This window comes from Pseudophryne corroboree, chromosome 6, assembly GCF_028390025.1.
Source record: "Pseudophryne corroboree isolate aPseCor3 chromosome 6, aPseCor3.hap2, whole genome shotgun sequence".
Taxonomy (NCBI): Eukaryota; Metazoa; Chordata; class Amphibia; order Anura; family Myobatrachidae; genus Pseudophryne; species Pseudophryne corroboree.
Window position 1 is genome coordinate 659,477,953 of NC_086449.1, and position 25,340 is coordinate 659,503,292.

Consider the following 25,340-nt stretch of genomic DNA (forward strand, 5'->3'; position numbering starts at 1 on the left):
ATCCCAGGGATCTGGGAGTTTAATAGCACTAAACTAACCTCCGCACGCATATTATTTGCCCTAGGGGATCGGGTCACCGTTTTGCCCCGGTAGTGCAAGCAGGGAGTTGGTGCTGCGGAGTCGGTGAGCCGGTTTCCTGGCTCCCGCGGACTGCGGCCTACTCCTTGCCCTGAAGCCGGGGCCTAAATTTCTGAGCATACCCCCGGCCGTGTGGACTTCCCTCCGGAGACGCCTGCGGTACCCGCCGGGACTCTGCCCCTGCTGGAACGACATTCAACACTGCCCAGTGCTCCTTCCTACCCGACAGAGATACTCCGGGACCGGAGTGTGGCCGGACCGCGCGCTCCGGAGCCTGGGCGGCGGCCATCTTGGGTGCTGGGGACGTGAGGGGATCCAGCGGCAGCACGAAGGAGACGTTCGGTGGCCCCCGGGTGGACGCGGCTGGCGGCCCCGGCTCCTGAGAGATGACTGCACCATCTCCTACCAGTGTGTCCTTCCTGGGCGCCCGTCTAGCGCAGCGGCAGACGGACCGCTGACTCGTCCGCGGCCCCCTCCCTACCAGCCAGAGGATCAACAGCTCTTGCTGCGGGTACCCTCCTGTATACCTGGGACCGGTTACCAGCGTGTTCCTGAGGTGAGAGCTGCCCGTGTGGAACGACGAGGACCCCCCTCCCCTCCCCCCTGCCGGCTCACCCTTGGGCACTTGGAGGGCCCGTAACACCCCTGCCCCTCTGCGAGTTCACCCACGGCTGTTGGTGTCTCGCTGGGCAGCTAAAGAGGTCGGCGCAGCCTCCTGAGGCCTTCTGCCAAGCCGCGTTAGACACGGGGGTTGAGGGTAGAAGCCCACAATTGCACGGCCGTAGGGGCTAATTTGGTAGACCCGGCCCTATCGGCACATTCCTCCTCTGTCTGGAACCTTCCCCTGTGGATGGGCTGCACCCCTATACCTGTACCTGAAGATACCGGGAATTCTTTCTCCTCAAGTTATAATAGCCCTTGGAGGGCCCAGATCCTATATAATCTGATGTCCTAACCTGAGTCTCCCTGGAGCGCTTGGGGTGCGGGGGCCGGAGCTCTCCCCAGTGTTTCTTTTGTGTGCAAAGAGGATGGCTAGCCTCATAGCCATGTCAGCCCTGTTCATGCCAATGTAATACAAGAGGTTTCTCCTACCCCTGCCATTATCTGCGTGATGTCTTGATAGTCCCTGAGACAGTGGAGCCTTCAGATTTTTCCATCTTTTGTGTTTGAAACCGCTGAGCTTTCTTCCTCGGGGCCTTAATATGCCTACTAGACGCAACAAACCGTCAAAGCCTGCACAACAGCTTTCATTTTTCAAGTCGTCTCCGAAAATGTCTGGCTCTAAAGTCGTCGGGACCTCTACAAAAGGAGCAGTCCCTCAGACTCCTCCCCCATTGGAGGTGCCCCTTTCCACATCCGGAGCCGCTACGAGTCTGGACAGAGTAGGAGATGGAGAGGCCCTCACTGTGGGCACTATGAAGCTACTTCTGTCTCGATTTAAGGAGGAGGTAGCAGCTGAGTTCCGTACCACATTAACGGCATGTCAACAATCTATAGACGACCTGGGTGGCCGCACTGACCATTTAGAAACTAAAATGGAGGAAGTCGTGGGGTCTCATAACGGTCTATTGGACTCTCATGATGCATTGGAGGCGGAGGTGAAGCTTTTGCGGGACAAAGTCACGGATCTGGAGGACAGGTCGCGTCGTAGCAATCTTAAATTGCGTGGAGTCCCCGAATCGGTGTCACACAGCAGTCTGCACGATTATGCCGTGGCCCTATTTAAAGCTCTATTACCTAAGTCTCCATCTGCAGACTTCCTTATTGATCGGATACACCGGTTGCCGAAGGCCAGAGCGGCCCCAGGCGATGCCCCTAGAGATGTCCTAATGAAAATGCACTACTTCCACGTTAAAGAGGCTTTACTGAAAGCGTCTAGACCGTCGTCTGACACATCCTCAGCCCTTCAAGGACTTCAACTCTTCGGTGACTTGTCTGCTGCCACCCTCTACAAAAGACGTTCATTTCACCCGATCACTGCGGCCCTCAGAAAGGCTGATATCCCATATCGTTGGGGTTTCCCTACCAAGTTGCTGATTCCCCGAGATGGCTCCACTGTCTCTATTTCTTCCGTAGATGAAGGAGCGAAATTGCTGAGATCATGGAACATTGCGGATCCCACTGCGGACTCCTCCCCCCGTCTACTTCAGTAGGACTGGTCCTCGGTGAAGTGAGGACGCCTGCTCTGGGTCGGACTGTTTCCATAGCTGCTATGTTTCTATTGTTATGACTCCAGTGACTCTCCCGATATAGTGGTTTGCTATGTCCGTATTATCCTTGCCCCTATCTGAGGGGCTGTGGTGTGTCGGGGGAGGCGCTGAATAGTGTGGGCGATTTGCCCAGGTTTCGGAAGTGTTTTACCGACTACATATCTTGCTTTGCCAGTGGCCTTGTTTTTTTGTTTTTTTGTGCGCTGTGCCTGGCGCCTCCCCGGACATAGCGGTTCTCTTTTCGGGTGGTTTGTTGGGATGGTTTAAGAGTTTAATATGAAGTGAGAGTTGCTGGACTGATTCTAATGTTTGATTTCTATGGTCTGTCCGCCTTATCTGTTCTTACCGTTTTGTAGGTATGAGCGTACATTTCTCTGCACTCATACTATCAGGATGTTCTAGTGTTTTTTAGTTGCTAGTATCAAAGTATGGCAACGGGTGGGAGTTATGCCACTACCCCCCCCCCCCCCTTAGCCTACACAGCCGCCACGTTATGGCGACTGATCGTGATCTCAAGAGAGATCAATTTAGTTTTGTTTGTATTATTAATTTTCTTATGTCTTCCCTCATGTTTTCTGATGTATTCCCCCCCCCTCTCAGGTATATCAGTTTCTGCGTAGAAATTGGTTAGCGAAGTCATTAGCTCTGCTGGTAACTGAATATGGTTAATATAGTCTCTATTAATGCTAAAGGGCTTAACTCTCCCCAAAAGCGAAGAGTAGCCTTGAATTACTTTCATAAGCTTAAGGCACATGTGGTGGCAGTACAGGAGACCCACTTTGAGAGTCAAAATCCCCCTCTCTTTACTAACTCACGCTACCCCCTTTGCTATACTGCGAATGGACCCACCAAGAAAGCCGGCGTAGCTCTTCTTATCGCACAACACTGCCCGTTCGTTCTGTCCTCTAAATATGAAGATCCTGATGGGAGATATCTAATTTTAGTGGGTCAGCTAGATAATGTGGAGACCACTCTGGTCTCATGTTACGCCCCCAATACTAAACACATCTCATTTCTTAGAACCTTTTGTAGAATTCTCCAGGAGCATACTAGGGGAGCCCTATTGATCCTTGGAGACTTCAATATGGTACTGGATCCCGTTATGGATCGTTCCCGCCCAACCCGAACCCTTCGTAGCAGTCCGACCCAGGATCCCTCAGGCAAATTTGGTCAATTGCTAGCTGAATATGAGTTGTATGATGTGTGGAGAGCCAGACATCCTGCAGAGCGAGATTACACTTTCTATTCCCACGTGCATAGCTCATACTCTAGAATAGATTTAGCATTAGCTGATAAGTGGACGTTAGCGGCTATAAGTAGAGGGGATATATTGCCTATGTCTTGGTCAGATCACTCGCCACTTGTTGTAGTTTGGGATATAAGTAAGAGGGTGGTCCCTCATGGCCCCTGGAGGCTGGGTCGGTTTCTTCTTGCCCGCCCTGAGGCTCACCAGGCTATTCAGCAATCACTAGATTTATATCTGGCTACTAACTGCCCCACCGATACATCCGTTTTCACCCATTGGTGTTCTTTGAAGGCCGTGGTTAGAGGCTCTGCAATCCAGATAGCGGCCAGACTCAAACGTGAGTATAGAAATAGATATGCCTCGGCCGAGAGAGAGGCTGCCCAACTGGAATCTGCACATAAAATTAGCCCTGATAATAAATCCCTCTTTAAGCAACTCCTTGCTGCCCGTGAAAAGGTGAATAAATTCGCCTTGACTGAAGTTCACCGCAATTTGCAGCGGCTTAATCAACAATACTATAGGCTTGGTAACAGAGCGGGACGTTTGCTGGCGCGTAAATTGAAGGGACGTAGAGCTAAGGAACGAATACATGCTATCCATACATCTTCTGGAGTTAAAGTAACCGATCCGGTTGCGATAGCTAATGCGTTTGCTGAATATTATGCGCAGCTTTATAACCTTAGAGATGACCCTAGTACTCCTCAGCCTTCTTTGTCAGATATTGCTGGGTTTTTGGATGGGTTGTCGCTCCCCACTATTGATTCCCAGACTCGTGAACGCCTTAGCACACCCTGGCTGCTCGAAGAGGTCGAAGTGGCCATAGATTCCTGTCCAATAAATAAAGCCCCTGGCCCAGATGGGTACCCATCTAACTTTTATAAAACATTTAAATCTACCCTCGCCCCACTTTTAATGTCGGTTTTCAATGCAGCCTCTGACTCCACAGGTTTCCCGAAGGAGATGTTAGAGGCTCGGATAGTTACCATCCCTAAACCGGGCAAATCTCCTACAGCGGTCCAGAATTATCACCCAATAGCATTGCTGAACAATGACCTTAAATTGTTCGCTAAGATGGTGGCAAATAGAATATCCCCCCTCTTGCCTAGCTTGATCAATCCTGACCAAGTAGGTTTTGTCATGGGCCGGCAAGCGTCAGATAACACACGCAGGGTTATTGATTTGATTGAATACTGCCAGGCTCGGGGCGAGCCTCTCTTGCTCCTTTCTCTGGATGCAGAGAAGGCATTCGATAGGCTCCACTGGGACTATTTGCGGGTTACATTGGGCCGTTTTGGATTTGCAGGCAGGATACTTGACTCTATTTTGGCTCTGTATTCCTCACCCTCGGCTTCAGTTTTCACCAATGGTTGTAATTCATCTACATTTAATATTACTAATGGGACTCGTCAGGGCTGCCCTTTATCACCCCTCATCTTTATTCTAGCTGTTGAGCCTCTGGCGGAGCGGATTAGGATGTTAGACTCAATTGTTGGTCCAGTGGTGGGAGGGATGCCCCATAAAATCTGTCTTTTTGCTGACGATATTTTAGTATGCCTTGGACAGCCTGAATCGTCTTTACCACATTTACACTCTCTTCTAGACTCCTATGCAGCGGTCTCTTACTACAGGTTGAACACTACTAAGACTGAGGCCCTCCCTTTGAATATTTCGGATACAGCTCTTAGGCGTCTAAAAAATGATTACAAGTACGCGTGGCAACTCAGATCGCTTAAATATTTGGGTGTTCATATATCTAGGGGGCGTGACTTAGTGGGGTGTAACTATGACCCACTCTTTCGGACATTTGAATTATTTATTAAAGATTGGATGATGCAGGAGGTTTCCTGGGTTGGACGAGTGGCAGCTGCGAAGATGGTTCTTTTGCCTAAATTGATGTACCTTTTCCGTACCATACCCAGGACCTTCCCTAAAGACATTTGTAATAAATTCAACAGATTATTAACTAAATATGTATGGGGGGTCTCAAGGCCGAGAATAGCGAAATCCACATTACTTGCTCCAAAGTGTGCCGGGGGAGTTGCATATCCAGATTTAGAGAAATATCATACTGCTTGTTTACTCGCCCAGGCCAAAGATTGGTTCACCCAGGACACTCCTAAACCATGGGTGTCCATAGAACAGAATGCTATATCCCCCTTCACATTGCCGGATTTGTTCTGGTTCCCTACCATTTCAATCCCTGCTAGAGCTGCTGAATGTTCCGCGGTCCAAGCTACGTTATCTGCATGGAAAACAGTACTTAAATCTCTCCCTGCGGGCGCTCTGCCCGCCCCCCAGCTGTTTCTCCACGCTATAGCCCTGTTGATCCCAGATTTGCACTTATATCATTGGCGGGACATAGGTCTCTCCACCCTAAAGGATGTCCTTCAGGACGGTGTTTTAGTCCCCTTTTCCTCACTTCAGGAACAATTTCAGGTACCTAGGCAAGACTTTCATAAATATTTGCAAGTGAGGCATTGGCTTCAAAGCTGCTCTCCCAACCGAGCCCCCCTTACAGGCCTCCCTAAACTACTGTTGTCTTTCCTAGTGCCTAGCGGTAATAGGGGTGGCATCTCCAGATGGTACCAACATCATGTGACAGAGACCTGCCAGCGAGTATTCCCCTCACAGACCAAATGGGAAAAAGACCCCCCTGCCGTCTTCACCGAAGATATCTGGAAAGATGTCTTTAAATCTTGCTTTAAAATATCAAAATGTGTAAACCATTGTGAGATGTACTATAAATTGGTTCACAGGGTATATTTTACACCGGAAGTTTGCACAAGATTTGGCCTGATGTCTCCGCTAGTTGCTGGAGGAATTGTGGGATGGTGGGAGATATCCTTCATATTTTTTGGTTATGTCCGGCGATCAGGTCGCTCTGGAGGGAGGTGTTACTTTTCATTTCCCACGTATTGGGAGTAGCCCTAACACCTGACCCCCTTCTGGCACTCTTTCACTGTTACTATGGTGAGATGTCGAGTGGTGATAGATATCTTTTAGGCCACATTCTTATAGCTTCTAAGGCCGCCATCGCCTCCAAATGGAAGTCGGCGGTCGTCCCTACTTTATTGATGATAGAACATAAGGTCCATCAACATTATGTTTTTGAAACAGCAGAGGGAGATTACTCTTCTTCAGAGACTACCTCTATTGGGAAGAAATGGTTTAAATGGTTCCTATATAAGGAGAGATCGGGCCAAATAGGTGTATCTGGCGCCATGACTGCGTTACCAGATCTTTCTGTGCTTCGCTCTCCGGTCCATACTGGACCATGATTTGCTAAGTGATGCAGACCTCCTCTCTTTTATAATGCTCTGATTTCATTGTTGTATTACGATTTACCTGATGCATACACTTCCCCCCCCCCCCCCCTTGTCTTTATTAGTTTTGTTGTGTATGTGTTTTCTCCCCCACTCTTGCTTTTATTCACCAATTTCACATGTAACTGTATTTCATATGAAACCTCAATAAAAATTCAATATAAAAAAAAACAAAAAACCCTGTTTATTTAAGCCCCCAGTACCCGGTGGTGAAGTCCAGCAGGGAGATAAGGCTTTGACCTGTAGCCTCACCCCCAGCCCCAGGGCGCCATTTAGAGTAAATGTTCCCGCCCTGGAGCTGCATCTCTCTCTCTCTCCCTCACTCCCTGTCAGCGTTTGGGCCCCATTATAGCAAGCAGAGCTGATCCTGGGACTGTTTGGGCAAATCCTCCTCTGTAAAACCGCCTGCCTGTCAGCGCTGTGCATTTTACAGGACACTTAAGTATTCTACATGTCTGCTGACAGTGTTAAGAAAAAGTGCATTTAGTCAGGGTTATTCAGTAAAAGTACCCTGTGATATACATCTAGTCTTTACTGTGCATTGTTATATCTATTAAGTGTATAGCTATACTTAGTACTACTATGTATTGCTAGTCCAGTGCAGTTTTTATTGCATGTCATAATTTCTGCATTGTACAAACTGTGGTTTTCTGTGTGTGCATATAGCCGCTGTGTGACCTCCATTTCGTGTATCTCACTCAGATTGCTATCCCTATATTCTATAACCTGAGGGGGCTAAGTGTGTCAGGTTTATCATAATATAGGCAGTTCACAGGATATCTTCCTATCTCATCCGCAAGTGTCGATACATTCAACAATGCAAGTGCTAGGTCTCATGGTGTCGGCTTTCGACATGATGGAGTACGCTCAATTCCATTCCCACCCTCTGCAGAAGCTCATTCTTGCCAAGTGGGATGGCCTGCCTCACCGCATCAGGTCTCAAATGATCTCATTGTCTCCGGAGGTCCGTCTGTCACTGAGCTGGTGGCTTTAGGACCAACGATAGAGTAGGGGTTGTCCCTTCTGGATCTCCAACTGGGTCCTTCTAACAACGGATTCCAGTCTGAGAGGTTGGGGCGCGGTGTTGGAGCAACACTCCCTTCAGGGTCGGTGGACCAAGGAGGAGTCTGTCCTCCCGATAAACATTCTGGAATTGCGGGCGGTGTTCAACTCATTGAACTTGGCCCAGCATTTAATACAGAACAGACCTGTTCAAGTACAGTCTGTCAACGCCACCACGATGGCGTATATAAATCATCAAGGTGGCACTCGAAGCCGCATGCCAATGGGGGAAGTATCAAGGATTCTTCAGTGGGTGGAATGCCATCTGCCAGCCATATCGGCAGTGTTCATTCCGGGGGTCCTAAACTGGGAAGCGGACTTTCTCAGTCGTCAGGACGTACACGCCGGAGAGTGGAGCCTCCATCCAGAAGTGTTTCAACTTCTCGTGAACAGGTGGGGCCTTCCAGGTGTGGACCTGATGGCGTCTCGACACAATCACAAGTTTCCGGTCTTCGGAGCAAGGACAAGGGATCCTCAAGCAGCGTTCGTGGACGCACTGGCAATTCCATGGAACTTTCGGCTGCCGTACGTGTTCCCTCCGGTGTCGCTCCTGCCCAGAGTAATAAGGAAGTTCAAGCAAGAAGGAAGAATCCTACTTCTGATCGCTCCAGCGTGGCCCAGTCGGCATTGGTTCTCAGACCTTCAGGGTCTCTCGATAGAGCGTCCCCTTCTACTTCCGCAGCGCCCAGATTTCCTCGTTCAGGGCCCCTGTGTATAACAGGATTTAGCCCGATTTGCTTTGACGGCGTGGCTCTTGAAGCTTCCGTCTTAAGGATCAAAGGATTTTCTGAGACGGCCATTCAAACCATGTTGAAAGCCCGGAAACCGGCTTCTGCTCGGATTTACCATAGGGTCTGGAGTTCTTACTTTTCTTGGTGCGCATCTAACAATCATGACGCTTACAAGTTTAGTACGGCCAAACTTTTGGCCTTTCTACAACAGGGCCTGGATTTGGGCCTTCGTCTGGCCTTCATCAAGGTTCATATTTCTGCCTTGTCGGTTTGGTTTCAGAGAAAAATTGCTACTTTACCTGATGTGCATACATTCACTCAGGGTGTGTTGCTGATTCAACCTCCCTATGGCCCCTTGGGACTTGTCGGTGGTTTTGGAGGCGTTGCAAGGGTCTCCGTTTGAGCCTCTTAAGTCTGCAGACCTTAAGTGGCTTTCTCTTAAGGTATTGTTTCTGCTGGCTATTGCCTCTGCTCAACGGGTGTCAGATTTGAGTGCCCTGTCTTGTAGGTCACCTTATCTGATTTTTCATCGTGATCGGGCGGTTCTTAGAACACGTCCCGGGTATTTACCTAAGGTGGTGTCTTCTTTCCACCTTAATTAGGAGATTGTGGTTCCGGCCTTTGCCTCTCCTGAGTTGTCTTCCAAAGAGCGGTCTTTGGATGTGATACGGGCTCTCCGTATCTATGTGAAGAGAACTGCCTCCATCAGGTATTCGGATTCTCTCTTTATTCTGTTTTGGTTTTCACAAACATGGCTGGCCTGCTCACAAGCAGACCCTGGCCAGATGGATTAGAATGGTGATTGCACATGCTTATGTATAGGCTGGTCTTCCAGCTCCAGCTACCATTAAGGCCCATTCTACTCGTCTGTTGGACCTTCTTGGGCGGCCCGCCGTGGTGCGACCCTTGAACAATTGTGCAAGGCGACTACGCGGTCCTCATAAGGTTCTATGCCTTCGATACTTCTGCCTCCCAGGATGCTTCCTTTGGAGGCCGGGTTCTTGTGCCCGCTACGGTGCGTCCTCTCCCATAAGGAACTGCTTTAGGATATCCTCAATGTCAATCCCTGTGGAGCCCAGTGTACCCCGCAGCAGAAAACCAGATTTATGGTAGGAACTTACCGTTGTTAAATCTCTTTCTGCGTTGTACACTGGGCTCCACAAGGCGCCCACCCTGACGCACTTAGCTTCCTTGGGTTGGTATGGCATTAGCCGCTGACACTTTCTCCTGTTTTGAGAGTGTGGTGTATGTGGCAACTAACAGTTGTCGTCTCTTTTGCCTGCTACTGCTTTGGACTGGTTAACAAAAACTGAGCTCCTGTGCACGGAGGCGGGGTTATAGAGGAGGCGGCGCTAGGCATTCTGGGAACAGTCAAAGCTTTGAGCCTGTTGGTGCCTCGGATCAAGATCCTACTCTACACCCCAATGTCAATCCCTGTGGAGCCCAGTGTACCTCGCAGAAAGAGATTTAACAACGGTAAGTTCTTACCATAAATCTCGTTTTAGACGACATGGGTGGTAATCAAATGATATATCACGCCCAATCTTCATTCTAAAATGATCCCCATTATCGCTTCCGTAGTAATCTGGTTTAGCTGCGTAAAGGGTTGGGCGCCTCGCAACCTCGGGGGTAGCAAGCTGAAATTATACCATGCCCATCAGCAGAAACAGAACGGGTGTGGAAGGGGTTGTAAAGAATTGAATACCGCCCTATGAATCAAATGTACATCTAATAAAATAAATTTTTGAAACACAATGGAACTATGGCAGTGATAATTTTTCAAAGTGTACAGAATATAATTGTTACAATAAAGTTGTGGTAACCAATATTGAAACCATATTTACCACTAAGATAAGAGACTAACTGTGACAAAAGAAAGACAGTCCGTTAGGTACTGTGTTGCATCATACTATAGAGCCCTGAAGGGAGACGCCAGGGTGAACCATCCCCATCATCTAAGCGAGATGGGTGGATCTTGCATCACAAGTTGTGTGATATACCAGGTAGTGTTTTCAAGGCTGTGGTGTATTTGACACCTGGTAGCGAAGGGGAGAGTGTCTATATATGACTGTCATAACGTGAAGGTGTTCCACCTGTTTCTCTTTGTCTGCTATAGCCTCCACCCAATCCATTTTATCTATGGGGGTGTACTTTCAATCCAACCCTGTAAAATCGTTTTACTGCCTGCCGCACTCAAAGCCAGTAAGAGTTTCTTACTCTCCGGGTTCATGTGCTGGTTTGGGTCAAAGACCCCTAAAATTGCCCACTTCGGGGTGAAAAGTACGAATGTTACTAGTTTGGCCTTTGCATACCTACGGACCAGATGCCAAAAATACAGGATAATGGGACAAGCCCAAAGCCAACGGAAAGTATCAGCTTCATCTTGATGACATTTAGTGGAGGAGTGAGTCTTAGATGTTCCCATTTGAAGACGCCTAAGCAGGGAAAGATAAGTATTATGTTATATGTTTAAAAAGAGCTCAGTATACATACTAGCTGGGAGCACTTTTTGAGACAACAATAAGGCCTTTTCCAGAGTAGGAGTGGATGATGTAGGATAATGGGTCAACCATTTGGACATGCCTCCAGCTATTTCACCATGATATTTGTTCTCAAAAAAGTGTAATGGATTGAAATGGCTTTAGACTTGGGTACTGGATATTGTAGGAGGCATTCCAGTGGTCCATTCCACTCTTTCTCAAAACAATTCCCCATTGCATGTGATACATAGAAACGTGCTTGCAAGAAAGCTAAGGGGTATAGGCTAACCGTAGCAAATTTCGAGGAAACCTCTGTAAAGGTCCAAAGACAATGATTGTCTCTATTGACTAATTGCCTAATGCCGGTCATCCCTGCCTGTCTCCACATAGAGAAGGGGAGAGCAGCCATGCTGTCTAGGGAGTTAGGGTTCTGGATCATGGGTAAATGTAGGAAATGATTTGGATATAAGCCAGCAGAGTGACTTAAGATGTGCCAAAGTTTTCTGTTAGTCCAAAAAAGTGGGTTTGATTTTGAAATTTCGGGTATCTCCTGGTCATGCTGGTGTAGAAAGCATATTAGATCCATGTTAGGAAAGAAGCCCTGTTCTAAAGAGTTATTTGTGTAGATGGAATTACTTACTATTTTTAAACTTGTGAATTCAATAAATATCAATTTATAAAATCCAGACTATAAGATAATATAGTGATATGAAATGTGCTCATCATAGGTGGCCAAATATCAAATTTTGACTACCACATACATTTTTTCCTTTTGCTACTGGAATACTTGACGAGTGGACAACGAGGCCTTTTTTAAAAATGTCAGAATTTTTTCTTTTGGCCTGCTGTATTAAAGATATAGACTAGCTTTTGCAGAAATTTCTTCTTAAAAAAAAAAAAAAAAACAACCAAAAAAACAAACGAACCCCAAATCCAATGACGATGCCAACTAAAGGCTTTGGGCACTCTAGATGTCTCATTTTCGGTGTACTTCTTTCCCCTTCGAGTGCTGTCACTTTCCCTCACCATTGCTCCCATGAGACTGAGGGTATCCGGATGAGAGGTCGACAGTCAGTTGGTTGACACCAAATGCTCAACATGCATATGATCGATATGGTCAAAAGGTCGTCCTGTTCAAATTGACAATGACAATGGTCGACACAGCATATGTTCGACATGAGTTTTTTTTTTTGCATAAAGCATGGTGAGTGAAGCAGTACATTAATTGGGGTTCCATGTGCTGGACGGTAAAATTTGACATAAAAAAAAACCTATGGAAAACTTGACCATTTCCATGTCGACCTTTTGACCATGTCAACCTTGTGTGTCAACCTTTTAACTATCAACCTTTTCTACCATAACCGAGTGGGTTTGGGCACTAAGCAGTGACATCATATCTCCGGATCATTCTTTCATTATGTTAGCACCCCTAAACTGTTGATCTCTCAGCAACATCTAGGTTTTGCCTAATGGTGGCACTGTCCCTATGAAGGATGGTCATAGCATTTTTGGAATTCTCCCAAATCAGAGTTAAATAGACTAAAAAGGCCCCAGAATCCACTTCATATGTGCGTCTCAAATGTGCTTTCCGGCAAACGCTATGCGAGATTTCAGATTAATTTTCTTTTTATAGCATCAAATTGTATTTATTACATTTAATTATGAATAGGAAATGTCAACAATGGTGAAAAAAAGCCTTTAGTTACTTTGGTTTATTTGGAGAATTACCCAAAAAGTAGTGACCCCAGTGTGTATAGAAGTGCACATAGATACACATACCTACACACTAACACACACATATACACAGCATATACGTAGCGTCAGTGATATATCTGTTATGCTGGGATGTAGTCATGTGACCGGCGGTCCGGTCACAATACCTCCCCCTACATCCCGGCTCCTTAGAATCCCAACAGTTGGCATGCCGACTAGTGGGGAATAGAACCTGTGGCCAGCCCGCAAGGGGCTTGTTGCTCTCACCCCCCCTGCCGGCCATATCGGTATGCTGACCAGTGGTCACGCATATCCAACCCGTTATGCTTATTCTGATTACTCACCAGAATATCTCCTTATTGATAGAATATGTGAGGACAGGCCCGGTCACCTTGCTTTCAGTCAGAGGAGAACAGTGCGGATGATGCGCCAACAGACTGGTGCTTGGTCATGCTGTTCAACTCAAATAAACTAGATGCATCAGCATAATTTCTGATCTGTAAAGTAGTGCTGCCCTGTACCTTATGTTATTCATATGCAGCACACCTTTCAGTATGAAAATAAATGTTTGCACAAGCAGTTTGGTTATTTATTTTCTCTTTTTAGTGGTCTCTGGTTCTTCGTCTAGCTCCAAATATGATCCTGATATTCTGAAGGCTGAAATTGCTACCACTAAGTCCAGGGTAAGTTGTACACAGAAATGTGATGTGACGTTTTTTAACAATGTTGTTTTGAGATTACCATCTATGGTCTATTACTGGTAACGAGTGGGCTTTGACATTGATAGTGAGGTTCGATGGTGGCGCTGCAATGTTTTTCATTGCTGTTGAGCTCTTAGGCAGAGAGTCTCTGAACTTTTCATCTTGTAGGTAGAAGGGGAATGACTTGGTGCCCATACACTAGACGATATTAAGAGCGATTTAGCCATTTCCAACAGATTGAACTACAAATTGCTCATAATAGTGCAGATCGATCAGTGTCCCATAACGATCACAATGCACGGACCCGCTGGTCGTTGGTCGGAGCTTCTGGTCTTCCCTGCTGCAAGGAAGATCAGAAGCTATTGTCAACGACAGCATGCTCCTTAATGTAGCCACTCCCAGATCTTAAGATATATCTTATTTGTGTTGTACTATATTGTTTGCCCAGGGCTGCCGGGGAGCTGCTGGGGGACTTCAGGGGAAATCGTTAACAAGAATACATCGTTTACAAGCTGTCTAGTGTATGGGCACCTTATCTAATACTCAAGCTGTGTTTTGCTGGCTCGTCTCACAATATCTCTTACAGCCACAGCTATCAGTCCTGCTTGTGTCAGTCTTGCAGGTGTTACATTATTCTGTGGTAGTGATGGCTAAAATTAGTCCATTGTCTCACTTTGATGGGTTTCTGCCATTGATGGAAAGAACTGATGGTACTGTACCATCACTGACAACATCAATGGTGTAGCCTTCAATGCACACCCTTAATGTTGTTGGTGACTGTAAGCAAAAAAAGCACTGTGTAAAATGTATGAATTTATAACAAAGCCTGTTAAGTAGCTAACAAATTTGTTTCAAATATGCGTGTACAGGCCAGGTGTCCACTATGTTTACAGTGTTTTACTAGCATCTGTAACTCAGTCAGGGCAGGTGGATGGAACAGGTGTGTTTTTGAACGCTACTGCAACACGGTAACATTAACATCAGTTATATTGAATGTGGGTACAGCATAGTAGGTATAACATCTTCAGATGTAGAAACCTGCATAATAAAACATAAATATATTAGTGGGAAGGAGAGAGGAGGCGGTTACGTAACTTTCTTTTTGGTTTCTTTTAAGACGTCTAAAGCCCATGATACATTGAATGGCTCCCATTACGGTTTCTGTGATACTTGACTTACAGCGTCTATGGACTTGCACATTGAAATATACTCTTTTTACAGGTTAATAGGTTAAAGAGAGAGGTGGTCTATATGAAGCAAGAGCTACAACACAAGGAAAATGGTTACCAAACCCTTCGCCAGTAAGATTTTTTTTTTTTTGTATTTTTTATCGTGAGTCTGTGAAACATCAAGAAAATGTTTTGTGTTAGGCAGTATAAGGACTTTCTGAGTGGAAATGGCACACTTCCAGTACAAGCAAGTTATTCAGGAGCTTGTGCAGAGTGAGGCCTACACCAGTTTGTGTAGCATGACTAACCTAAAAACCATCTGATCTTGTCCAGAAAAGCAGCCACGTGCGCCTATGCAGATTTGTCTATTCGGGCACTTGCGCCGCCTTGTGAGCAAATGCAAACCAGCACCCCACAGACACGTATAGGACTGTGAAAGCTGTATGAATTGCGGTATATCGAGGGTAGGTGCAAATACTAAAGAGGGAGGGGCGGCTTAGATATAGCTTATCCAGACTTTAGTAAAACTTTTGACACTGTCCCACATTGCAGACTGTTAAATAAAATTTAAAGCATGGGATTGGATACTAAGATGGTAGAATGGAAAAGTGACAATGCTAAATTCCTTTGTCGTATAAACAACCCTTTATGAAGTCTAAGAACACTGTACGCTGTTTACTTAAGAAGTACCGTAATGGTACGCTATTTGCGTAACGATCGCTCAGCAGTAAGCGAGACGCTCAAGCGTCACGTTCGCTCACGGCCCAGTGATCACAGGACACGTTATTGGTTATGACTAGAGTAATGATTCGCTGTAGCGTAGCGTACGCTCGAGACCACGAGGAGGTCACCAGCGATGCAGACGCTCACAGCACTATACCTTAATGTTTAAACCTTATACCAAAGAAATACACAGAATACCTTAATGTGAGTACAGGGTGTAAGTGCAACCTTGTGTAACCTGACTAACTACAAAGCTGCTTGAGCGTCACCGACGCTCAAGTGAACACTTAACACTATAGAAAATACACAGATACTGGTTTAGGTTCCAAAGCCTATTAACTGTATTATATCTAATATATTTGTAAAAGGGGATAACAGTACAAATGATACACTACAATATAACAGAGACTTCCTAACCACAGAACTAAACAATAAATACAAAAAGACAATACTACACTGACCTAAATGCAATACAATACAATACTAGCCTAGTCTAGGGGAGATATGAGAGAACAGAACAGGGAGAGAGAGAGAGAGAGAGAGAGAGATGAGAGAAATTGGCTCACAGAAAGACAATGATTACGGAGAGAAACTTACGCACAAAGGGTAGGATCGCCTGCGCCTCGATATCCAGCTCCCGGCTATCAGCAGATAACCGTTGATGAGAGAGTGAGAGCTGGATGTGGTCGGCCTGCCTATTTATGCCCCACACACAATGCAATCTCATGGTCCTACAATCCCATTGTCCATTGTCCGAAGGAATTCGGCCCTGCATCATAACAAAAGGTCATAGGGTGATTCATACAGGTGGGCTGTGACGATTTCCAACAGCTCAGGTGGGTGGGAAACTGGGTTTCCCGCCGCATACCTGAGTATGTGTAAATAATAGAAATGGACATAAACTTCTTATGTCCATAACTATTCGCACGAGCGATTAATACGCTCCAAACCAACACCGGAATATTACTAATTAAATACTCTTCCGATGGGTACCAAACACTGCTGTATGATTCCTGTCAGACCCTTCGTACAATACAAAGAGGGATTCCTTTAAACAGGGACCTTCTATATTAACCAAACTTTCAGAATCTATCAAAGAGATCATGATCTACAAACTACATTAATTGTGAAAATATGTAACGAATGAGTCGCACGCTACGACTACATAAACTCTACCGTAAATACGCATACCGCGCCTGCGAGTGCACGCTATTGCGGGTATGCGCCTTCACGGGAGAGCGTACGCATGCGCAGCGCGGACCAGTGTGCGGTGCAAATATGGCAACGTGCATAGAGACATTTTTCTGACTTTGACAGTCCACCCTTTGGCAGTCAATAATAACTGCCACCTTCTAAAATATTTAAGGAGAAAAATGTAAGTCAGGGGTTAATTGATTTCCATGGTTGGGTAGGGGAGAAGAGTGGAGTAGGTGTGAAGAGGGTATGACCTAGTGAGAAAGCAGAAGCATGTGTGTATGAGTCCATGTTTGGAGGGTCATGTATCATCGTGCCGTACGTGTGGTAAATCAAGCTTCGAGGTATTGCGAAGTATACATTTGAATTCCTTCTTATCCTGTGGTACAGGTCTGTGGATGGGCTGTCAAACTCTACCGAGCTCATTTCGGCTGTGGTTGTAACAAAATGGGGATGCACATTTTAGTTGATGATACATGAATGGGGGAGGTATGTGGTTGCTGATATCTGTGCCTGTATTCCCTATCGTCTATGTGTGTCGTTACCTGAGGGTTGTAGGGATGAAGATAAAGAACACTTACGAAAAATGCAATGATATTCTATGTCAGGGAAATGTACATCTGTTGTTGAAGTTGTGTTCGGTATCTGTTGAGAGTCGTCTTCTTTGCGCTGTTTTGCTCCTTAGGCATGAGCAACAAGCTTTGTCAGTGCCATCAGATTTACAAAAATGTTGGGCTAGCGTGAGTTTAAAAATACTAGGGAAACTGGGGATCCATGGCAAAGTTCATCAAGTGTCCATATTTAAAGTTGTCAAATCTTCTTCTTTGGTGCTTGTCTGTTGTCTGTATAGCGTCTCGTCTCGTCAGCTTCCTCGTCCAAGGGGGTCTTTGTATCTGGGAGAAAAGCAGAAAAACAGGTGAAAGAAACGGACCGTATAATCGCATTTTCATCACATTCTGGTTTCTATCATTGGGTCATAAATCAAATCCAGGTTAATTACAGTTTCCTCGCTCCTCAAGCTCATCACTTTTGTACTTTGTTTGCACCTCATTAAAGCCTGCCCGCATCTAAATATCAATCCAATCGATATAATGACACCCAAGATACATAGTAGAAACTTTCCAACATCCATTATGACTCCTTGAGCCCAGTCTCCCAAACCGGAGAACCAATTTCGCGGGTTCAACCATGACACCCAACCAGTCAGCTCATTACCTACAGCAGCAAGGGTGAGATTGTGTTTTCGACGAAATTCCCACTTCAATTGGAGAATATCGTCCATCTTTTGGTCTATGACCTCTACCGGATCCTCTGTGCTATTTGTGATATACGTGCAACACTTTATGCCGTACTGTGTTGCCAATGTAACACAATATCCGCCTGTTACTGCTGTAAGATAATTAAGAACCATCCTATGCTGAACTAGTTCTGTTTTGTAAGCTTGAAGTTCTCTTCCAGTGTATCTAAACGTGTCATCATACATTTCAGTGATATTATCTAACAAATTGGCGAGTGCGGAAATGTATCTATAATTCATCACACCTCGAGCGGTGCGAGTGAAATCTAACGCTACCAGAACCTGAATCCCGGTGGATTCATGGATAAGATCAGAGGCTGGATGCTCTAACCTTTCTGACAGTTGTCTTTTAACTCGGTGCTCGTAATGAGTGTGAGTATAAGGAGCTTGGGCACCACGGTGTATGTCCTTCATTTTGTCATGTGTTACTGTCATCACTTCAGGCAATACTTTTCCAATATAACACAATCCTTCAGAGTTTGGGGCAAGCCACTTGTACGCCTTTCTCCCGCATATGAAATATGCATCATCGGGGAGAACATAAGGGACGGAGAAGGACATGATCATGTTACAAACCTTCCAGGTGAAATCTCCTGACCCTAATTCTTCCAACTGCTTAATGCACGTATCAGTTTGTACGATATGTGCACAGTATCCTGGTGATACCTCTCCAACTCTAGTAATCCTATTTCCTAAGGTATATCGATACCGAAAAGATTTTCCTCTACTGGCTATATGGCGTACGAGCTCTGTATCTGTAGGCATTCTATCTGCTCTGTGTGAAAAGGTCATGGTAAGGTTGCTCCATGACACTTCCCAATTTCCCGGTTTTCTGGGATTGGAGATGTTAAAACATATGAGGGACCTATCCACATGGTATTGGTGGAGCTTCAAACTAGGAGGGCTGGAGATGTTAAACCTCCGGTCCACCGGTCTCCCACCACTTAGCTCAAGTACCTCCCCTAACGTTAAAGGAAATGGTACTAGCCCTGATTTGCTGTGACCCTGAGGTACTTGAGAGCATACCCAACAATCTGTTTGGTTTAACACGTTACCCACTAAGGAGTGATAGTCACTCAATGGATGCCGGTCCATATGGATATTAAAACTGGATTGGCATTTCTTTATGCACCCATCTTCAACCAGATTATCACAGAGCCTACAGATACAATTTTCTTCAGCTAACAATCCATCACAATTTCTTCTATCGGATCGTTTTCTGATACTCGCCTTTGCTTGTTGGTTTGGTTGATCTTGGAAAACTACGCCTCCATCATCATAATCGGAACCCATTCCAGAACCTCTTTCGACCTCTATGGTACTCTCGCCGGAACAGACTGCTCTGGTCAACATCATGGTTAACATCAAAATCCGGATCACAGTCTCTTGGGGCAAGTCCATCTTTGAGGAGGAAATAGAGAAGAATGAGAAGGGGGAAAAAGAAATTTCAAGGAAGAGGGGATGGGAAGTGGAGAAAAACAATAAAAGGGAGAGGGGAGTCGACAACTGCTTTCGGTCTTCAAGGCTCAGGTGCCGCCTCAGTCCTCCTGGAACAGACACTCCAGTGATACAACCTCTACCGTCTGTTCCTTATCACGGGACTTCTCTGGATCAGCAACCTTTTTGCAGTGGGACGAATGGACCCAAGTCTCTCTCTCAGCAACCTTCAATGCTGTGGTGCTAGTCAATAAGACCTGGTATGGTCCTTCCCATCTATCAATAAGACAACCTGAGCGTAGAAAATTTCGTATCATTACATAATCCCCAGGTTCAATGTCATGACAATTACTACCTGGTAAATCAGGAATCACCAACTTCAGATTATCATTTTGATTCCTCAACTGTTTACTCATGTTAATTAAGTATTTTACAGTTACTTCATTGTTACATTTCAAATCATCCTGAGGGTTAATCATGACATGCGGTTGTCGACCAAACAAGATTTCAAAAGGAGACAGATTAAGGGGGGACCTGGGAGTGGTCCTGATGCTATACAAAACAATGGGTAAAGCTTCTGGCCACGTCAATCCTGTCTCTGTCATTACTTTACTCAATTTATTTTTAATAGTGCTGTTCACTCTTTCGACCTTCGCACTCGCCTGTGGACGGTACGGAGTGTGCAGCTTACTATCAATTCCCATCAACTTACACATTCTTTGAAAGACATCACCTGTAAAATGGGTACCCCTATCACTTTCAATGATTCTAGGGATACCATATCTACATACAAATTCCTGCACAATTTTCTTAGCTGTAAACATGGCAGTATTTGTAGCTGCTGGAAATGCTTCGACCCAATTCGAGAAAACATCTATACAAACAAGTACATATTTCAAATTTCGACATGGGGGTAATTGAATGAAGTCAATTTGTATTACCTGGAAAGGGCCGCCGGCAGGTGGGATATGGGATGGTTCTGTAGGTATTGCTTTTCCAACATTCTTTCTCAGACAGGTAAGGCATGACATTGCTCTTTTACTCGCATGAGAGGAGAATCCTGGGGCGCACCAGTATGCTCTTACCAATTTGCACATCCCCTCCTTGCCTAGATGAGTCAGCCCGTGAGCTGCTTCAGCCAGACATGGAAGGTATGCCCTGGGGGCCACTGGTTTACCATGTCCATCCGTCCAGAGCCCTGAGGACTCCTGGCCATATCCCTTTGCCTTCCAGACTGCTCTTTCCTGTGTGGAACACAAATTCTGCATCTCACACAACTTCTGTGTGTTGATGGTATTAAATACCATCAGTTGTGTGGTGTCTGTCTGTATGGGGGTAGCAGCTGCAAGCTTTGCGGCTTCGTCTGCTCGGCTGTTACCAAGGGATACTGGGTCTTGGCTATATGTATGTGCTTTACATTTGATAACAGCCACTCTGTCGGGTTCCTGTATCGCTGTTAGAAGCCTTTTTATATGAGCTGCATGCGCTATCGGTGTACCAGCCGCCGTCATGAAATTTCTGAGCCGCCATAGGGCTCCGAAATCATGGACTACCCCGAAGGCGTATCTAGAATCGGTGTAGATATTGGCTGACTTACCCTTAGCCAATTCACATGCTCTGGTTAGGGCGACCAGTTCAGCAACCTGGGCTGAGTGAGGTGGGCCTAGCGGTTCCGCTTCTATGGTGCCTTGGTCATCTACGACTGCGTATCCAGTACACAAGTCTCCCGAGTCTGACTGTCTGTGACAACTACCGTCCGTGTAGAACGTGAGTTCTGCATCTTCCAGTGGATTGTCACTGATGTCAGGCCTTGCGGTAAAATTTTGGGTCAAATATTCCATACAATCATGTGTATCTTCCTTTGCATTAAATCCTCCTTCCCCATCACTCTCACCTCCCACCCTTTGTGCCTGACCAGGCACACCTGGGAGAAATGTTGCAGGGTTTAATGCGCTGCATCTCCTTATGGTGATGTTTACGGGGGCCATTAATGCCAATTCCCATCTTGTAAACCTTGCTGATGAGACGTGTCTGGTTTGGGCAGAATTCAATAAGGCAGATACCGCATGCGGTGTATGGATTGTGAGGTTGTGGCCTAGCACGACATCTTCGCTTTTTGTCACTAGCAATGCTATCGCCGCAACGCTACGCAAGCATGTGGGGAGGGATCGCGCTACCGTGTCTAGCTGGGCGCTGTAGTATGCGACTGGCCTGCTGGCGTCACCGTGTTTTTGGGTTAGTACACCTGCTGCGCACCCAGCACTTTCTGTTCCGTATAGTTCAAAGGGTTTCCCATAGTCTGGCATACCTAGTGCTGGTGCCTGCGTTAGACACTGTTTGAGTCTCTCAAATGCTGTTTCAGATTCGTCTGTATGCGAAATCCGATCAGGTTTGTTTGAAGAGACCATTTCCTGCAAAGGTAGCGCCAATATGGAAAACCCTGGGATCCAATTACGGCAATACCCACACATTCCTAGAAACGTCCTGATCTGTTGTTGGGTTTGTGGCAGTGTCATGTCTCTAATGGCTTGGATTCTATCAGCGGTCAGGTGTCTCAGTCCTTGTGTTAGACAGTGTCCCAAATATTTTACCTTAGTTTGGCATAATTGTAACTTGTCTTTGGAAACCTTGTGACCTGTGTCTGAAAGATGAAACAGGAGCTGTTTCGTATCCTTCAGGGATGCCTCCAATGAATCAGAACACAGTAGTAGATCATCTACGTACTGTATCAACACTGATCCACTCTCCGGTTGGAAAGACTGTAAACAATCATGCAAAGCTTGAGAAAATATACTTGGACTATCTATGAAACCTTGGGGTAACCGAGTCCACGTGTATTGGACTCCTCTGTATGTGAATGCAAACAAATATTGGCTGTCAGGGTGCAGAGGTACCGAAAAGAATGCGGAGCAGAGGTCAATAACAGTGAAAAATTTGGCAGTGGGAGGAATTTGCATTAGGATGACAGCTGGATTAGGCACTACGGGGAACTGACTCTCAACTATTTTGTTAATCCCCCTTAGATCCTGCACTAGCCTGTAACCCCTCCCCCCACTCTTTTTAACAGGGAAGATGGGACTATTTGCTGTGCTGGACGTTCTTACTAGAATGCCCTGTTGTAGCAAGCGCTCTATTACGGGAAAAACTCCTAACTCTACCTCTGGCTTCAGAGGATACTGTGGGATTTTTGGAGCTATCCTACCATCTTTTACTTGTATAACTACTGGAGCTACATTTGCCATTAATCCAGTGTCCTGTCCATCTTTTGTCCAAAGTGACTCTGGTATCTCAGATGTCATCTCTTCTACTTGGGATGGATTCCTATTTGTCATAATGGAATGTGACATTAATTTTGATGGGGAGTCTAACATGTCTCGTACTTCCTGAGCGTGATTCTCAGGGATGTCCAAGAATACACCTTCAGGAGTACAATAAATGACGCAACCCATTTTACATAGTAAGTCTCTTCCCAGGAGATTAGTTGGTGCCGATGCAGCCAGCAAAAAGGAATGCTTGGTATGCAAAGGCCCTATTGTAATCTCGGCTGGTTTGCTAACAGGGTAGTGCTGGACTACTCCTGTTACTCCCATGGCTGGAATTGTCCTACCAGTGGTTCTCATGCCCACTGTCGAATTTATCACTGACTTGGCCGCCCCTGTGTCTACAAGAAAGTTTAAAGTTTTACCAGCTACATTGATTGCAATTTCTGGTTCGCTTCCAAGACTAGCAATCAACTTAACTGGGTGCAGATTACAGGTATGGCCACACCCCTATTGGGTATGCTGACCTCCCTGAATCCTGCTGGCAGCGACTACTTGTGCGGGGGTTAGCTGGGAACTACCAGAGGCATGCCAATCTCTGTTCGGGGGATATCTTTTTGTTTCCCCTGTATGTGGCTCAAAACTCCGCCTCTGTGGACCCTGCTCCCATTGTCGTGTGTCGTGTCGTTGTCTAGGGGGTTGAAAAGATCTTTGTACACTCTTTGTTCTACATTCTCGTGCATAGTGTCCCGGTCTGTTACAAGAAAAACATGTTATTACACTTGCCTTACCCACAGGATTCGGTGGTACATACGCAGGCTGCCTTGTGGTCAGCGCCTGTATACTTACGGACATCAACTTATCACTTTGCGATTCCCTGTGCCTAGTGATGTTTCTGTCGTGATCAATAGCAGCCTCTCTCAATGTGGACACTGACAGACCTCGCCAACATGGCTGCGTGGTCTGTACCCTAGCTTTTAATGTTTCTTTCAAACCATCCATCAGTACAGATACTGCTACTTCTCGATGGTTTGGGTTGGTCTTAATGTCTTCTATACCAGTGTACTTTGCCATTTCTAATAGTGCCCGGTGAAAATATTCTGTTGCCGTTTCGGACTCCTTTTGCTTAATGGAAAATATTTTGTTCCATTTAACAACGGCTGGGAAATACTCCTTTAGCTGTAAATTTATCCTTTTTACATTATCCTTGTTGTACACGTCTGTAAGCGGTACATCTTTATCCAATGCACAGTCAGCTAAAAATTGAGTTGCGTCAACATTGGAAGGTAAACAAGCTCTTAGCAGTATCTGCCAATCCTTGTTGTTGGGTTCTACAGTGTTACCTAGATCCCTGATGTATTTTTGGCTAGCAACTAAGTCCTTTCTGGGGTCAGGAAATTCGGACACTATTGTTCTTAATTCCATTCTGGAAAATGGAGTGTACATGGCAATGTTCCTTATGGGAGTGGCTCCAGACACATCTGTTTTTCCATTGGGAACTGCTATTACCCTTACAGGAGCAATTCTAACAGCCTCTTCCTGTGTAGATTCTACTGCTTGTTGTGGTACAATTGTTTCAGTGTAGTGCATGGTGCCGTACTTACCCGTTGACACGACCTCACCTATCCCTCCGCTAGGGGCTTTCACTAATCTCGTGGGTGTCGCGGTGCCTACTGTGGTCTCTGCTATGGTGGCTGCAAGAGAGAGAGCTGAAATTGTTGCTGAATCGTCTTCTTGATCACACTCCTGAGGAAGGTTCAAAACAGGGTACATCTTGCACGGGTTAATACTTGCATGAGTTATTTGGTTAACATCATTAACATTTACAAGGTTACTAAGAGTTTTTGTTTTATAACCCAGTGCGTTTCTCTCCGTAATCAACTTCTCTCCTGCAATGTATGGTGGAGGAGGAGCTGTGGCTATCAGCTTCCTGACTGCCCCAGATCCTGCCGCCAGAGCCAAACCTCTCTGTATCTCACCTTCCTGGTGCCATAACTGTAAATAATCATGATGCTGAATTCGTCTCTTTGTTGATTTTACGAGACATATCCTCCTCCTTAAATTTTGTAACACTTCTGGACTAAAGCTACCTATTCTTGGGAATTTGTCCCTGTCTTGTACAGTCATTCTCTCCCATTCATCACATAAAGATTCGGTGTGACTTCCATATTTTTCACACATTACATATCGTGCCGACCCTACTGGTCGGTTCACAGAATCAACCTGAACCAAGGTTGATCGCCCCCTACCTGAGCAACTGGCCCCCATAGTCTGCAGGTGTTGCTTAGTCCTCCTTGGATCTCTGTATCAAGGTTTTCAGCAAGCCTTTACAGACAACCAAATTACTCCACAGTAGGCCGGCGGTGGCGGTTTACCGAGTACCCCACTCACTCGCCCACCTCGACCAATACGACCTGATCACACCGACGTGGTGCTGGCGTACTCGATACAGGGCCCCTATGGAACCTTCAGTTTACTGGAACATATGAGGGTTACCCGCAGGACACTTACTCTTTCCAGTAAAGTTGGGGTTGTTAGATAGTTCCTGAGTGACCAGCGAACTTCCCTTCCAAAAATAAAAAATTACACAAATCACGTCAGAATGTACAAATAGCGTTTGTGACCACTTTACTCTAATGGTATTAGGTCAGATTACTAACTACTGCACACAATTACGTGCGGTCCAATCGTTCAGTACACGAGCACTACTTGTTAT

At 45.9% G+C, this 25,340-nt stretch overlaps 1 protein-coding gene across 3 annotated transcripts in view; it reads left to right on the forward strand.

Annotated features, from left to right (window-relative positions):
- WWC1 (WW and C2 domain containing 1) overlaps positions 1–25,340 on the forward strand; it is a 389,991-nt gene that overhangs the window by 198,670 nt on the left and 165,981 nt on the right. For all 3 annotated transcript variants that reach the window (XM_063928228.1, XM_063928229.1, XM_063928230.1), the window contains 2 exons: positions 13,450–13,526; positions 14,766–14,845. In XM_063928228.1, coding sequence (XP_063784298.1) covers positions 13,450–13,526; positions 14,766–14,845 — 157 coding nt within the window. The remainder of the gene's footprint in view (positions 1–13,449; positions 13,527–14,765; positions 14,846–25,340) is intronic.